The sequence below is a fragment of the Colius striatus genome, chromosome 7, assembly GCF_028858725.1.
Source record: "Colius striatus isolate bColStr4 chromosome 7, bColStr4.1.hap1, whole genome shotgun sequence".
Lineage (NCBI taxonomy): Eukaryota > Metazoa > Chordata > Aves > Coliiformes > Coliidae > Colius > Colius striatus.
The window spans coordinates 799,706-812,711 of record NC_084765.1 but is presented as its reverse complement, the minus strand read 5'-3'; the positions used below and the strand labels follow the sequence as shown (position 1 = coordinate 812,711).

The 13,006-nt window shown below is 70.3% G+C and overlaps 4 protein-coding genes across 4 annotated transcripts; 3 read left to right on the top strand and 1 right to left on the bottom strand.

Annotated features, from left to right (window-relative positions):
* Positions 1–571: 571 nt before the first annotated feature.
* On the top strand, positions 572–4,425 carry MTCH2 (mitochondrial carrier 2). The gene is given in 14 exon segments (XM_062000636.1): positions 572–728; positions 828–912; positions 1,030–1,061; positions 1,063–1,137; positions 1,223–1,249; positions 1,764–1,817; positions 1,921–1,978; positions 2,117–2,168; positions 2,263–2,322; positions 2,881–2,974; positions 3,126–3,173; positions 3,448–3,515; positions 4,052–4,127; positions 4,224–4,425. Coding segments are annotated over 14 exon segments (903 nt in total). The 5' UTR covers positions 572–641; the 3' UTR covers positions 4,311–4,425.
* A 530-nt stretch (positions 4,426–4,955) lies between these two features.
* NUDT8 (nudix hydrolase 8) lies at positions 4,956–7,030 on the top strand. The gene is given in 7 exon segments (XM_061999549.1): positions 4,956–4,992; positions 5,571–5,898; positions 5,980–6,055; positions 6,057–6,116; positions 6,406–6,480; positions 6,621–6,665; positions 6,667–7,030. Coding segments are annotated over 7 exon segments (810 nt in total). The 3' UTR covers positions 6,856–7,030.
* Positions 7,031–7,402: 372 nt separating this feature from the next.
* On the bottom strand, positions 7,403–9,745 carry NDUFV1 (NADH:ubiquinone oxidoreductase core subunit V1). Its single transcript, XM_062000662.1, is given in 11 exon segments — positions 7,403–7,604; positions 7,683–7,828; positions 7,929–8,010; positions 8,126–8,292; positions 8,373–8,585; positions 8,669–8,858; positions 8,936–9,078; positions 9,081–9,128; positions 9,198–9,358; positions 9,445–9,527; positions 9,605–9,745. Coding segments are annotated over 11 exon segments (1,371 nt in total). The 5' UTR covers positions 9,659–9,745; the 3' UTR covers positions 7,403–7,520.
* An 845-nt stretch (positions 9,746–10,590) lies between these two features.
* Positions 10,591–12,476, top strand: LOC133625859 (calcium-binding protein 2-like). The gene is made up of 7 exons (XM_062000637.1): positions 10,591–11,093; positions 11,208–11,369; positions 11,499–11,529; positions 11,656–11,790; positions 11,900–12,009; positions 12,108–12,255; positions 12,343–12,476. The coding sequence occupies exons 1-7, from the start codon at positions 10,842–10,844 to the stop codon at positions 12,366–12,368; spliced, it is 864 nt and encodes a 287-aa protein (XP_061856621.1). The 5' UTR covers positions 10,591–10,841; the 3' UTR covers positions 12,369–12,476.
* The last annotated feature ends 530 nt before the right edge of the window (positions 12,477–13,006 follow it).

Here is a 13,006-nt window from a genome sequence, read left to right as displayed (position 1 = left end):
CCTCCCCTTGCAGCCCCTGGGGCTGGTGGGTGGCTTGGGGAGCCCCCCCAGGCTGGTGGGTGGCTTGGGGAGCCCCCCCAGCCCCTCCCACTCCCCTTGCAGCCCCCGGGGCTGCTGTGTGGCTTTGGGAGCCCCCCCGCCCCCCCCTTGCAGCTCCCCTTGCAGCCCCCGTGGCTGGTGGGTGGCTTTGGGGAGACTCCCAGCCCCTCCCCGCTCCCCTTGCGGCCCCCGGGGCTGGTGGGTGGCTTTGGGGAGCCCCCCCCAGCCCCTCCGGGCCGGGGGCAGCCGCGGGCCCTCCTCTCCCTCCCCCGGGTGTGGGGCCGGTGCTCGGCGTGTGGCGGCCAGTGGCAGGGCGGGGCGGCGGCACAGGCTCCGCGCCGTTAGGGCCGGTCGCGCCGGCCTCCGCGTGTCCCGGCGCCTCCGGCCCCGCCGCCGTGGCCGCGTCCCCTCGCTGCCGCGCCGCCGGCCCGGCCCGGCCCGGCCCGGCCCGGCCCGGCCCGGCCCGCCCCGCCCCGCCCCGCCCCCGCCCCGCCCCGCCCCGCCGCCGGAAGCGGTGGCCGGTAGCGCCGGAAGTACCGGGAGGGCGGAAGCGGAAGCGGCGGCGGCCGTGTCCTTCTGCGCCGTGAGGCCGGGGCGGCGCCATGGCGGACGCGGCCTCGCAGGTGCTGCTGGGCTCGGGGCTCACGGTGCTGTCGCAGCCGCTCATGTACGTGAAGGTGCTGGTGCAGGTAAGCGCGGGCCGGTGGCGGGGGGGGGCCGGGCGAGAACGGGAGCCCCCGGCGCCGGCTGCAGGACGCGTGTTGCCGCCCCCCCCCTCCCCGCCGCAGGTCGGGTACGAGCCGCTGCCGCCCACCCTGGGCAGGAACATCTTCGGGCGCCAGGTTTACCAGCTGCCCGGCCTCTTCGCTTACGGTGAGTGCGGCCTCCGCCGTGCCGGCGGCTGCCCGGGGGCTGGCGGCCGCCTCCCGGTGCGGGCCCGCGCCGCCTGACCCCCCCCTCCCCGTGTCCCCGTCCCGCCGCTGTCCGCAGCCAAACACATCGTGAAGGTCGATGGGCGAGCGGGGACTGTTCAAGGGGCTGGCGCCGCGCCTCTGCTCCAGCGCCATCGGCACCGTGGTGCACGGCAAAGTGCTGCAGGTACCGCGCTGGGCTGGGCACACACGCGCCCGGCACCGGGGGCTGCGGCCCGGCACCGGCACTAACCCTGCCCTTCCCTCCCCAGCACTACCAGGAGGCTGAGCCCGTGGAGGTGGGTCTGAGGGGAAGCCCCTTTGTGTCTCTCTTCCTCCATGGCTGTCTCCCCTGTCATCCCATGTGCCCCCCCCTGCAGCAGGCAGATGCCCCTTTGATGCCCCTTTCCTCCCCTCCATGCCCCTTTCTTCCCCTCCATGCCCCCTTTCCTCCCCTCCATGCCCCCTTTTCTTCTCCTCCATGCCCCCTTTTCTTCCCCTCCGTGCCCCCTTTTCTTCCCCTCCGTGCCCCCTTTTCTTCCCCTCCATGCCCCCTTTTCTTCTCCTCCATGCCCCCTTTTCTTCCCCTCCGTGCCCCCTTTTCTTCCCCTCCATGCCCCCTTTTCTTCTCCTCCATGCCCCCTTTTCTTCTCCTCCATGCCCCTTTCTTCCCCTCCATGCCCCTTTCTTCCCCTCCATGCCCCCTTTTCTTCCCCTCCATGCCCCCTTTTCTTCCCCTCCATGCCCCCTTTTCTTCCCCTCCATGCCCCCTTTTCTTCCTTTCCCCCCCCTAACGCCTCTTTGCCTCCCCAGCCAGGAGCCAGCAAGAAGGAGCCCGTGTCCTCTCTGGAGCAGGTCCTGAAGGAGGTGAGAGGCAGAGGGTGCTGCCAGCACAGGGACTCTGTGCCCCCAGCATCCCTGGTGCCCACCCCCCGTCCCCCTTCCCCCTGACAGCCCGTTTCTCCCTCAGACCTCCCGGGAGATGGTGGCTCGCTCTGCTGCCACGCTCATCACACACCCCTTCCACGGTAGGTGCCCTCCCCAGCCCGTGGCCTGGGTGCCTGTGGCTCCCCCAGCCCGTGGCCCCGTGGCCTGGGTGCCTGTGGCTCCCGTGTCACCCCCTGTGTGTGTCACCCCCCCGTGTGTGTCACCCCCTGTCCCTGCAGTGATCACCCTGCGCTGCATGGTGCAGTTCATCGGCCGCGAGACCAAGTACAGGTAGGGGGGAGGTTGGGGGAGTGGCTGGGGAGGGGGCTGCCTGCCCCTGGGCTCTCTCTCACCGCCTGCCCTCCTGTCTCTCTCCCCGGCCCAGCGGGACACTAAGCGCCTTCGCCACCATTTACCGAGAAGAGGGGCTGCTGGGCTTCTTCGCGTGAGTGCGGGCGCCGGGCAGGGAGGGAGGGAGGGAGGGGGCACAGCAGGGCCTCTCCCCCACATCTGGGGGGGTCTATCTCCCCAAATCTGTGGGGACTCTCTCTCCAGATCTCTGGGGATGTCTCTCCCCAGATCCTTGGGGATCTCTCTCCCCAGATCCTTGGGGATCTCTCTCCCCAGATCTGTAGGGACCTCTCCCCTAGATCCATGGGGATCTCTCTCCCCCAGACCCATGGGGATCTCTTTCCCCCAGACCCAAGGGAATCTCTTTCCCCTAGGTCCATGGGGATCCCTCATCTCTTTCCCCTAGGTCCATGGGGATCCCTCTCCCCAGACCCATGGGGATCTCTCTCCCCTAGGTCCATGGGGATCTCTCTCCCCTAGGTCCATGGGGATCCACTCTCCCCAGATCCATGGGGATCCCTCTCCCCCCAAGCCTGTGGTGGTCTCTGTGTTGCTGCCCCGAGCTCAGATGCCACCAGGGCACACAGCTTCCCCTGCAGCTCCTCCCCAGCTCTGCCCTCAGCCAATGTTGTCTCTGCCTCTTCTCTTCCAGCGGCCTCATCCCCCGGCTGCTCGGGGACATCCTTTCCCTCTGGCTCTGCAACATGCTGGCCTACCTCATCAACACCTACGCGCTGGAGAACGGGGTACGGGCTCCTGGGGGGGTGAAGGGGCGAGGGCACCGAGCTGGCAGCGCTGAGGGACTGGGGAGGGGGCTCAGGGCACAGACCAGGGCCCAGCTTTGGGGTGGCAGCGTGGCTCTGGGCCGGGGTGAACGTGCCCGTTGTTCTGCTGTAGGTCTCAACCATGGCTGAGATGAAGAGCTACTCGCAGGCAGTCACTGGGGTGAGTACAGCCATGGGGAGGGGGCGTGGGGGAACACCCACCCTGTGTTCCCTGCTCCTGGAACCCCCCTGGGCTGGGGAGCAGGGCTGGGTGCTGCCCTGGGCTCTGTGGGGATCTGTGACAGGGGCTCAGCCTCAGCTGCACCCCCACCTGGCTTCTCGCCACGGGGGGATGTTTGGGGGCTCGTTCTCCCAAGGCAGAAGGAAGGGTGTGGGGGGGGATATCACTGTGGGGGCTGCTGCCAACCAGCCAGTGCTGCTCTCCTCCCTGCCAGTTCTTTGCCAGCATGCTGACGTACCCCTTCGTGCTGGTCTCCAACCTGATGGCTGTCAATAACTGCGGGTGAGTGCCAGGGCCTGGGGGGTCTCTGGGGGGGGTGGGTGCACATTCCTCCACACTGCAGCAGCTCCCAAACTACCTTTTGGAGCTCCCAGGGGGCAGAGAGGCTTCAGACTCTCCTGGGTTCAGACTCCTGTAGTTTCCAGGACAAGGGGGAATGGGCACAGGCTGGGACACCAACAGCTCCCCTGGCCCAGGAGAAAGTCCTTTGGTGCTGAGGGGAGGGAGCCCTGGCCCAGGCTGCCCAGGGAGGCTGTGGAGGCTCCTCAGGAGGTTCCCAACCCCACCTGGACACGTTCCTGTGCCCCCTGAGCCAGGGGAACCTGCTTGAGCAGGGGCTGTGGCAGCTCTGCAGGGCCCTTCCGGCACCCACCATAAGGACTGGCCGTGGGGTTGATCCTGTGGGGGTGTGTGGGGTGGGACCTGAGCCTCAGTTTTGGGGTTCAGCCCAGCGTGGAGCTGCAGAGGGGTTGGGTCCTGCCCCACTGGCTCGCTCCTGGGTGGAAATAATTCCCTGTGGGTCTCTCTTCCTCTCACAGGCTGGCTGGGGGCTCCCTCCCCTACGCTCCCACCTACAGCTCCTGGCTGGACTGCTGGAGCCAGCTGCACAGGGAGGTGAGTGGCTGCCGGGTGAGGGGGGCCTTGGAGGGCTGTGCTGGGGCTCCAGGGCAGCCCCAACTCCCCCAAACACTCTCCTCTTCCCCCTTCCAGGGCAACATGAGCCGAGGGAACAGCCTGTTTTTCCGCAAGGTGCCGCCAGGGAAGCGCTACGTGTGGGAGGAGAGGAGGTTTCGCTGAGGCCGGGGCTCGGGGGCACCGCTGGAGCTGGGGCTGGGGCTCCACGGCAGAATGATCATGAGAGTGCTGATTTCTATACCTTTTTTTTTTTTTTTAAAATCATTTAATGCTGAGAGCTGAAGGTGGGTGTGAGTGTTTGTCATGGGGCCCCTCCTCTGAACCCCCCGCTCCCCTGCACAGACCCCCTGGGGCACATCCTCACCCTGACAGCCCTGGTGGGGTGAGGCTGCCCAGCAGCCCCCTGGCACATTCCCCCTTCGCCCTGGCTACACCCTGGGAGCTGTTTCCCGACATCAGCCCCAGTTTGAGGCTGTTGTGACAGAGGGAATTCCCCCACGAGGTGACAGCACTGAGAATCTTGCCCCCTTCATACCAACACCCCCTTGGACAGCCCCATCGTGGGTGTGTTGCTGGTGCTGGGGGAGCCACGGCCACAGCTGCCCCCAGGGCTGCCTTGGGGGGGTAGCTGAGGCTGGCAGCAGGGTTTGAGGACAGTGTGTGCCTCAGTTTCTCCTCCTCGGGGCTTGGGGAGGGGCCAGTGATGGGGTTGGTCCCACCATCAGCGTTCTCTGGGTGCAGCACCCCCAGGCGTGAGGGGACGTGGGGAGGGCTGGTGGCACCTCTGGGATGGGGAAAGAGGGGGGCATGGGGGCTGTGCACCCGTCAGAGGAGTGTTCACCCGGTGAGGGGGTAGCAGGGGAGCTGCACCCCTGTGACAGGGTTGTACAGCCAGAGTGGGGACTTGCACAGATGGATGGATGGGGTCACACACCCCGTGGGGTTTGAATGGCTGGAGCAGGGCTTGAATACACTGTGGAGGGGGTTGTTGCACACCTACCAGGGTTGTTGCACACTGTAGGGGTTGTTGTGTGCCCAGGGAGGGTGCTGCACGTGTGGCAGAGGTGTTGCACACCCAGAGGCCTTTCTGCACATCTGGCAGGGTTGTTGCACATCCAGGGGGGTTGTTGTGTGCCCAGAGAGGGTGTTGCACGCCCGGGAAGGTTGCTGTTTGCCCAGGGACGTTGTTGCAAGCCCAGCAGGGCATTGCACTCGTGACAGGGTTGTTGCACACCCAGCAGGGCATTGCACTCTTGGCAGGGTTGTTGCACACCCAGCGAGGGCATTGCACTCTTGGCAGGGTTGTTGCACACCCAGGGGAGTTGTTGCGTGCGCAGGAGGGCTGTTGCACACCCAGGGCGGTTGTTGCACGCCCGGCAGGGCTGTTGCACACCCGGCAGGGCTGTTGCACACCCGGGGCAGTTGTTGCCCACCGGCAGGCAGCCTGTCGCACCCGGAGCAGCGCGGGTCCCGGGCGGCGGGGCGGTCCCGGGGCTGGAGGGGCGGGTGTGCGGCGGCCGGTCCCGCCCCGTCCCGCCCCGTCCCGGCGCCATGGCGGAGCCGGGGGGCCGGAGGTGCTGAGCGGCGGCGCGGAGCGGCGGTGCCGGGAGCGGCTGGCGGCGGCGGCGGCGGCGGCGCGCGGGGCCGGGGCGGCCGTGCTCGTGCCGCTGTGCTCGGTGCGGGGCCGCCCCGCGCTGCTCTTCACGCTGCGCTCCCGCCGCCTCGGCGGCCGCCACAGCGGGGACGTGAGGTGCCGGCGCGGGGAAGGAGCGAGGGCGGGGACACGCACCGGGAGCGCCGACCCCGACCGCCGCTCTTTTGGCTCTTGCAGCTTCCCCGGGGGGCGGCGGGAGCCGGCGGACGCCGACGCGGTGGCCACGGCGCTGCGGGAGACGCGGGAGGAGCTGGGGGCTGGCGCTGGGCACCGGCAGCGTCTGGGGGCTGCTGCGGCCGCTGCCCGAGCGGGGGGTACCGGGCACCGAGGGCACGGCGGGGGCGGCGAGGAGGGGGCTGGGGGTGCGAGGGGGAGACGGACACCAAGGGCTGGGGGTGAGAGGGGAGACCAGGACACGGGAGGGCAGGAGGTGACAAGGGCGACATGGACACGCTGGGAGGGACGTGGGCGACGGGGTTTTAGGGTGACAAGGACACGGGGCACTGTGTGTGGGGGGTGGCACGCACGTGATGGGTGTCAGGTGGGGTGCGGGGCGGGCGGTTCATAACCCGCTCCTGTCCCTCACTCACCCCCTTCCAGCAGGGACAGCTGGTGGCTCCTGTCTTGGCCAACCTGGGGCCTCTGGAGGACCTGACCCTGAGCCCCAACCCCGATGAGGTGGGTGACCCCTGCCCCCCACCTTGGGGGCCAGCACCTCCCTCCCTCTCCCCGGTGCCACCCCGGCAGGCACCCCCCGTGCCACACACCACCCCCCGTGCCAGCCGGTGCCGGTGCCGCCCCTCACGCTGTGCCAGCAGGTGCAGGAGGTCTTCACCCTGCCCCTGACCCACCTCCTGCGCCGGGGAGAACCAGGGCTACACTCACTTCCGCAGCGCCGGCCGCTACAGCTACACCCTGCCCGTGTTCCTCAACGGCCCCCACCGCGTCTGGGGGCTCACAGCCGTCATCACCGAGCTCGCCCTGGAGCTGCTGGCGCCCGGCCACTACCGCAGCCAGACCCGCGTGCGCGGCCGCAGCCCCGCCTCAGCCTGACGCCGTGGGGTGGGAGGAGCGGACGGGCAGAGCTCAGCCAGCACCTTGGTTCTGGGGCATCTTTGGGGTGCCTGTAGGAAGGGGGGATCACCCCGGACCCCCACCGCCAGCCGTGCTGCTGCGGGAGCCCCGGGTGCCATCGCCACTGTGAGTGGGTAAAAAGCCATGTTTGGAACGGTTTGTGTCGTGGAGTGTGGCCAGGCCTCGGTGCCAGCTCCGTGGCAGGGGGAGGGGACGTGGTGACAGCTGTCCCCTGGGCACCAGCACAGGCAGGAGCTGTGCCGGCGCCACCACAGCAGGGGCAGAGAGAGTGGGGTCCCCACTGCCACACACCCGCCGCTTCCCCGCTGCACAAGACGGGACGTGGGGATCTCCTGGACAGCCAGAGCCTCCCCTCAGGGCCTCGGCTGCGTGAACCTCCATCACCGGGGGTCCCCCCCCATCCCCGCTCCAGGTCCTGCACCGCTGCAGACCCTCAGCAGCCCCTTCCCACCGCCGTGTACCCACCTCCACCCTGCCCACTCCCCCCAGCACACAGAAGAGCCAGTGAGCGCAGCAGCATTTATTGAGGACCCCTCACCACCGCTCCACCAACTGCTGGCAGAAGCCCCTCGCCCCCTGGAGCCCCCAGCTCCCTCGGGCAGGGCAGGGCCAGCACGGGCCCCTCACGCCGATGCCGCTCGGGCTTTGGCCTCGCCGTAGCGCCGCATCCTCTCCTCCAGCTCAGGGCGGAAGTGGCGGATGAGGCCCTGCAGACGGCAAACGGGTTACCGGGGCAGGGAAAGGCTGTGCAGCCCCCACCCCCTACCCCAGCAGCAGCCCCCCACCTGCACAGGCCAGGCCGCGCCGTCGCCCAGGGCGCAGATGGTGTGGCCCTCGATCTGTTTGCTGATCTCCCAGAGCGCGTCGATCTCGGCCACCTGCGCGTTGCCCTGCACGAACCGCGCCATCACCTTGTTCATCCAGTCCACGCCTGTTGTGGGGGGCGGGAAGGGGGGTAGTGAGGGGACTGGAGAGGCCTCGAGGGGGCTGAGGTGAGACCCTCACGGTTCCCCCCTCTAAGTGCAGCTCACCTTCCCGGCACGGGGTGCACTGCCCGCAGCTCTCGTGCTTGTAGAACTCGATGAGGCGGGCGATGGCCTTAACGATGTCGGTCTGGAAAGGGAGGGAGGGCAGGGTGAGGCTTTGCTGGAGGGGGGGGGGGGCGTGAGGAGGGAGGGCGAGGGTCCTGCCGTGGTGCAGAGAGCCGGGGAGGGGGCTCCCCCCTTACCGATTTGTCCATGACGATGACGGCGGCCGTGCCCAACCCGCTCTGCGCCTGCACCAGGGAGTCGAAGTCCATCAGCACGGTCTCACACACCGACTTGGGGAGCAGGGGCGTGGAGGAGCCCCCCGGGATGACGGCCAGCAGGTTGTCCCAGCCCCCACGGACCCCTCCTGCCAGAGAGAGGTGGGAGGGAACAGAGGAGCTGAGCCGGGCCCAGCGCTGGCCCGGCGGGGCAGACGGCGGCGCTTACCGGCGTGTTTCTCGATGAGCTCCTTCAGCGGCACCGACATCTCCTCCTCCACCGTGCAGGGCGTGTTGACGTGGCCGGAGATGTTGAAGAGCTTCGTGCCGGAGTTGCGCTCGCGCCCGAAGCCGGCGAACCACGCGCCCCCGCGCCGGCAGATGGTGGGAGCCACGGCCACCGTCTCCACGTTGGCCACGGTGGTGGGGCAGCCGAAGACGCCTGGGAGCGACGCGAGCTCTCGGTACCCGCCGCGGCGACGAGGGGCCGCGGGGGCGCAAAGAGGGGAGGGGCTGGGGCCGTACCCACGTCGGCGGGGAAGGGGGGCTTGAGGCGGGGCTTGCCCTGCTTGCCCTCGATGGACTCGATGAGCGCCGTCTCCTCCCCGCAGATGTAGGCTCCGGCGCCCCTCACCACGAAGACGTCGAAGGCATAGCCGGAGCCGCAGGCGTCCCCGCCGAGCAGCCCGGCCTCGTAGGCCTCCCGGATGGCTACCTGCAGCAGGGAGGGCGCCGGTGTGGCTGGGGGAGCCCTGGCAGCGCTGCCCCTCGCCCCCTCCGCAGCCCCCTCACCTGCAGGTTGGAGGCCTCGTTGTAGAACTCGCCGCGGATGTAGATGTAGGCGGCGCGGGCGCCCATGGCGCGTCCCGCCACCAGGCAGCCCTCCACCAGCTTGTGCGGGTCGTGCCGCATGATCTCCCGGTCCTTACACGTGCCGGCTCCCCCTCGTCCGCGTTCACCACCAGGTACTTGGGCCTAGGCGGGGCGGCCGCGGCTCAGGACCCTGCGGTCCGTGCGGGGAGGGGGCCGCGGCCCGGGCTCTCACCTGCCGTCCGGGGTTTGTTCATGAAGCTCCATTTGAGGCCGGTGGGGAAACCGGCGCCACCCCGGCCCCGCAGCCCCGACGCCTTGATCTCACCCAGGATCCAGTCCACCCCCTTCAGCAGGATCTCCTTCGTCTTGTACCAGTCGCCGCGGCGCAGGGCGCCTCGCAGCCTGCGGGAGTCACGGCCGGTGGCACCGGGACGGGGCCGCACAGAGCATCCCCCCCCAGCCCGCCTCCCGCAGCCCCCGGTACCCGCCTCCAGTCGTGCCGCCCGTAGAGGTTGGTGAAGATCCGATCCTCGTCCCGCAGCGACCCGAACTGCGTCTTCTTGGCCGCCGTCTGCGGAGAGACGCGCGCTCAGCACCGGGCACGCAGCGCCGGGGCGGTCCCGGAGGGCGATCCCCGGCCCCGCTCACCGAGAAGGAGGCGGCGGGCAGGCGGCGCAGCGCCAGCAGCTGCCGGGCGGCCATGGCGGGGCTGGCACCGGGCACCGGCACCGGCACCGCCGTCACCTTCAGGCGCCCCCGCGACGTCGCGCCCGCCGTGACGCCAGCGCCGCGCGACCCGAGCAGGGGGCGTGGCACGTGGGGGCGTGGTCTCGCTCGGAGGGGGCGTGGCCTAGGGAGGGGCGCGATCCATTGGCTCGTTTGGAGGGGCGTGGCCTCGCTGGGAGGGGGCGTGGCCTATGGGAGGGGCGCGATCCATTGGCTCGTTTGGAGGGGCGTGGCCTCGCTGGGAGGGGGGCGTGGCCTATGGGAGGGGCGCGATCCATTGGCTCGTTTGGAGGGGCGTGCCCTCCCCGGGAAGGGGCATGGCCTCGCTGGGAGTGGGCGTGGCCTCGCTGGCGGCGCGCCCGCGCTCCCGCGTGCCCCGTGCCCGGGCGCGGGTCGGGTTTCGGGAGCTGAAACCGGAGGCCCCCGACAGCCCCCCCGCCGGCGCCCCCCAGGGCGACCCGCTCCTATGTCCTCCCTTCCCCCCCCCCCCCCCACCCCGGAGAACCCCGAGTCTGCCCCATGTCCCTCCACCTCAGAGCCCTCGGTAGGGCCCCTCTGCCCGTGCCCACCGTGCCTCGGTTTGCGAGGCGCGTTTCCCGCTCCCCCCCCGCCACCGCCGGTGGCTTCGTGGTGGCGAGGAGCAGGGAGCAGGGGCAAGCGCCGGGCCCGGGGGATCCGGTTTCCCTCCCGCCTGGCACGGGGGGTAGGGAGAGGTAGCGGGGGGCCAGCGGCAAGTGGCGAGACGACGGGGCGGTGGGCAGCATGTTCTTCCTCTTCCGCGGGCCCCAGCGGCGCGGCACCGGCAGCCCCGCGCCCCCCACCCCCGGGGGCGCATCCCGCCCGCACGGCACCGGCAAGCGGGGCGGCCGCCGCCTCCGTGCAGCCCTGCGGCTCGGGGGGCAGGGGGGGCCCGGCGCGGCCGGCACTCGGGAGAGCAGGGGGCAGCCGAGCCGCAGGGGCACGTGCCCCACGGAGCATCGGTGGCGTGGCCAGGAGCCGGGGCCCCGGCTGCCCCCCACCTCTGGGCAGGTCAGCGGAGAGGGTCGGGGTGCGGCGGGCAGTGGGGCGTCCGAGAGCCCCGGCGGGGCGGCTGGGGAACAGCTGGGCCGCTCCCCACATCTGGAGCAGCGCGGCCGAGCGGGAAATAATCCGGGGGATTATGCGTGTGCGCGGGCACGAGCCCCCCCCGCCTGCCCTCCACAGCCCCAGATATTCCATAAAAGCCTCAAATCCCCGCGCGGCCACGGCTGCCCCCCCCCTCCCCCGGCCTTGGCCCTGGCTCGCCCTGGCAGGGTGGCAGCCGCCAGCACTGCGCCAGCCGGCCCCCCGGGGCCAGGCATGCCCTGCGGCACGGGGGCAACCCCCAGCCATGGGCAACTGCACCAAGACTCCTGAGCGGAGGCTCCCCAAGGTAAAGCCGTGCCCGTGCCCGTGCCTTGGGCGCTGGAGGAGGGTGGGGGGAACCCTGGCTCAGCACCCCCCCCCCCCCCCGCCGCCTTGCCGCTGATGCCCGTTGTGCCCGCAGGATGGGAAGCCGGGCTCCAACCCCTCGGCCCCCGGCGCCGGGGACCCTGAGGAGGCATCGGAGGCGGCACAGTCCCCCCCGCTGCAGAACTACTCGGTGCTGCAGGGGCTGGTGGGGCCGGCCTGCATCTTCCTGCGGCAGAGCATCGCCATCACCCAGCTGGTACATGCCCGACCCCCCTCCCTCACGCCCCCCTGCACCGGGCACCGCGGGGAATTTGGGGCTGGGGGGGGTGGGTCTGTGGGAGAAGGATGGCTCCTCCAGCTCTCCCTCTGCTTTTGCATCCCCCAGGACCGAGAGCTGCGTCCCGAGGAGATTGAAGGTGAGGTGCTGTGCCCCTCGGGGTGTGGGGGGTGGCCTTTGGGGGCGACGGGGAGGGTGGGAGCGGGCGGCGGGGGCTTGTGGCAGTGCTGGGGTGCCGGCGGTGATGCCGCGCTGCTGCCCCCAGAGCTGAAACAGGCCTTCCGGGAGTTCGACAAGGACCGCGACGGCTACATCAGCTACAAGGACCTGGGCGAGTGCATGCGGACCATGGGCTACATGCCCACCGAGATGGAGCTCATCGAGCTGTCCCAGCAGATCAGTACGTGCTGGGGGGCACTGGGAACGGGGCTGGGGGGGGGGATGCACTCCCTCTGTCCACACAGGCAGCCAGCCCTGCCCTCGGTGACACCCCCCCCTTTGTGCCACAGCCGGGGGCAAAGTGGATTTTGATGATTTCGTGGAACTGATGGGCCCCAAGATGCTGGCGGAGACGGCAGACATGATCGGCATCAAGGAGCTGCGCGACGCCTTCCGCGAGGTGAGGGGCTGTGGCCGGGGCTGGCGGCGCAGCCCGGGGGCTGCTGGGCTGCCGGCACACCCGGAGCGGCCGTGGCCAACGTGTGCTCGCGCCCGTAGTTCGATACCAACGGGGACGGGCAGATCAGCATGGCGGAGCTGCGGGAGGCCATGCGCAAGCTGCTGGGCCAGCAGCTCAACTACCGCGAGGTGGACGAGATCCTCAAGGACGTGGATCTCAACGGGGACGGCCTGGTGGACTTTGAAGGTAGAGAGGGGCCGGGGCTGGGGGGCTTGGGGACAGCCCCTGAGGGGGGGTGTTTGGGACGGGCTGTGTGGCTTGTCCCACCGGCAGAGTTCGTGCGGATGATGTCTCGCTGAGGACGGCGCGTGCCAACACGGGAGCCGAGCCCCCGCCGTGCCTTACCGAGAGGAGGCGGCCGCGGAGGAGACGCCCCGGCTCTGGCTGCGGCAGCCGGGGCTGTGCCAGTGCGGCGTGGTGCCCGAGCCCGGGACAAGGCCTTGGCTTCTGTGGCGCCGGAGGGGCTCAGACTCGCCCTCGGCCACCGGGGTCCGGCCACGGAACGGGGGCACCGGGGCTGACACCGCGGCCGGCGCAGACTCGGACGGCCTTCACCCCAATCTCCGCTCTCCCCTGCTCCCCGCAGTGCCCCCCCTCACCCCGCCCTCGCCCCAAACTCACATGTGCCAGTCCCCTCTCCTCCAGCTGCACCCCAGCCCCGCCAGCTCGACCTCCGCGCCCCACGCCGAGTCCCTCGCCTCAACCCTGCTCGCTCCACGCTGTGATTTAGGGCTGACCCTGCGGTGGAAGCCCCCTCCCGTTGTGCCCCGTTGAGCTCAGACCCACCCCAGAGCCCTCTCTGTTGTGCCCTGCGTGGGTCAGGCATCTGTCTGCATCCTGGGCTGATGCTCTGTCCCATCCCCAGCACCGGGGAGGCTCCGTGGGGCTCCGGTGCCCTGACCAGGACGCCCCTGGGGAGGGCAGCTGGGGAACAAAG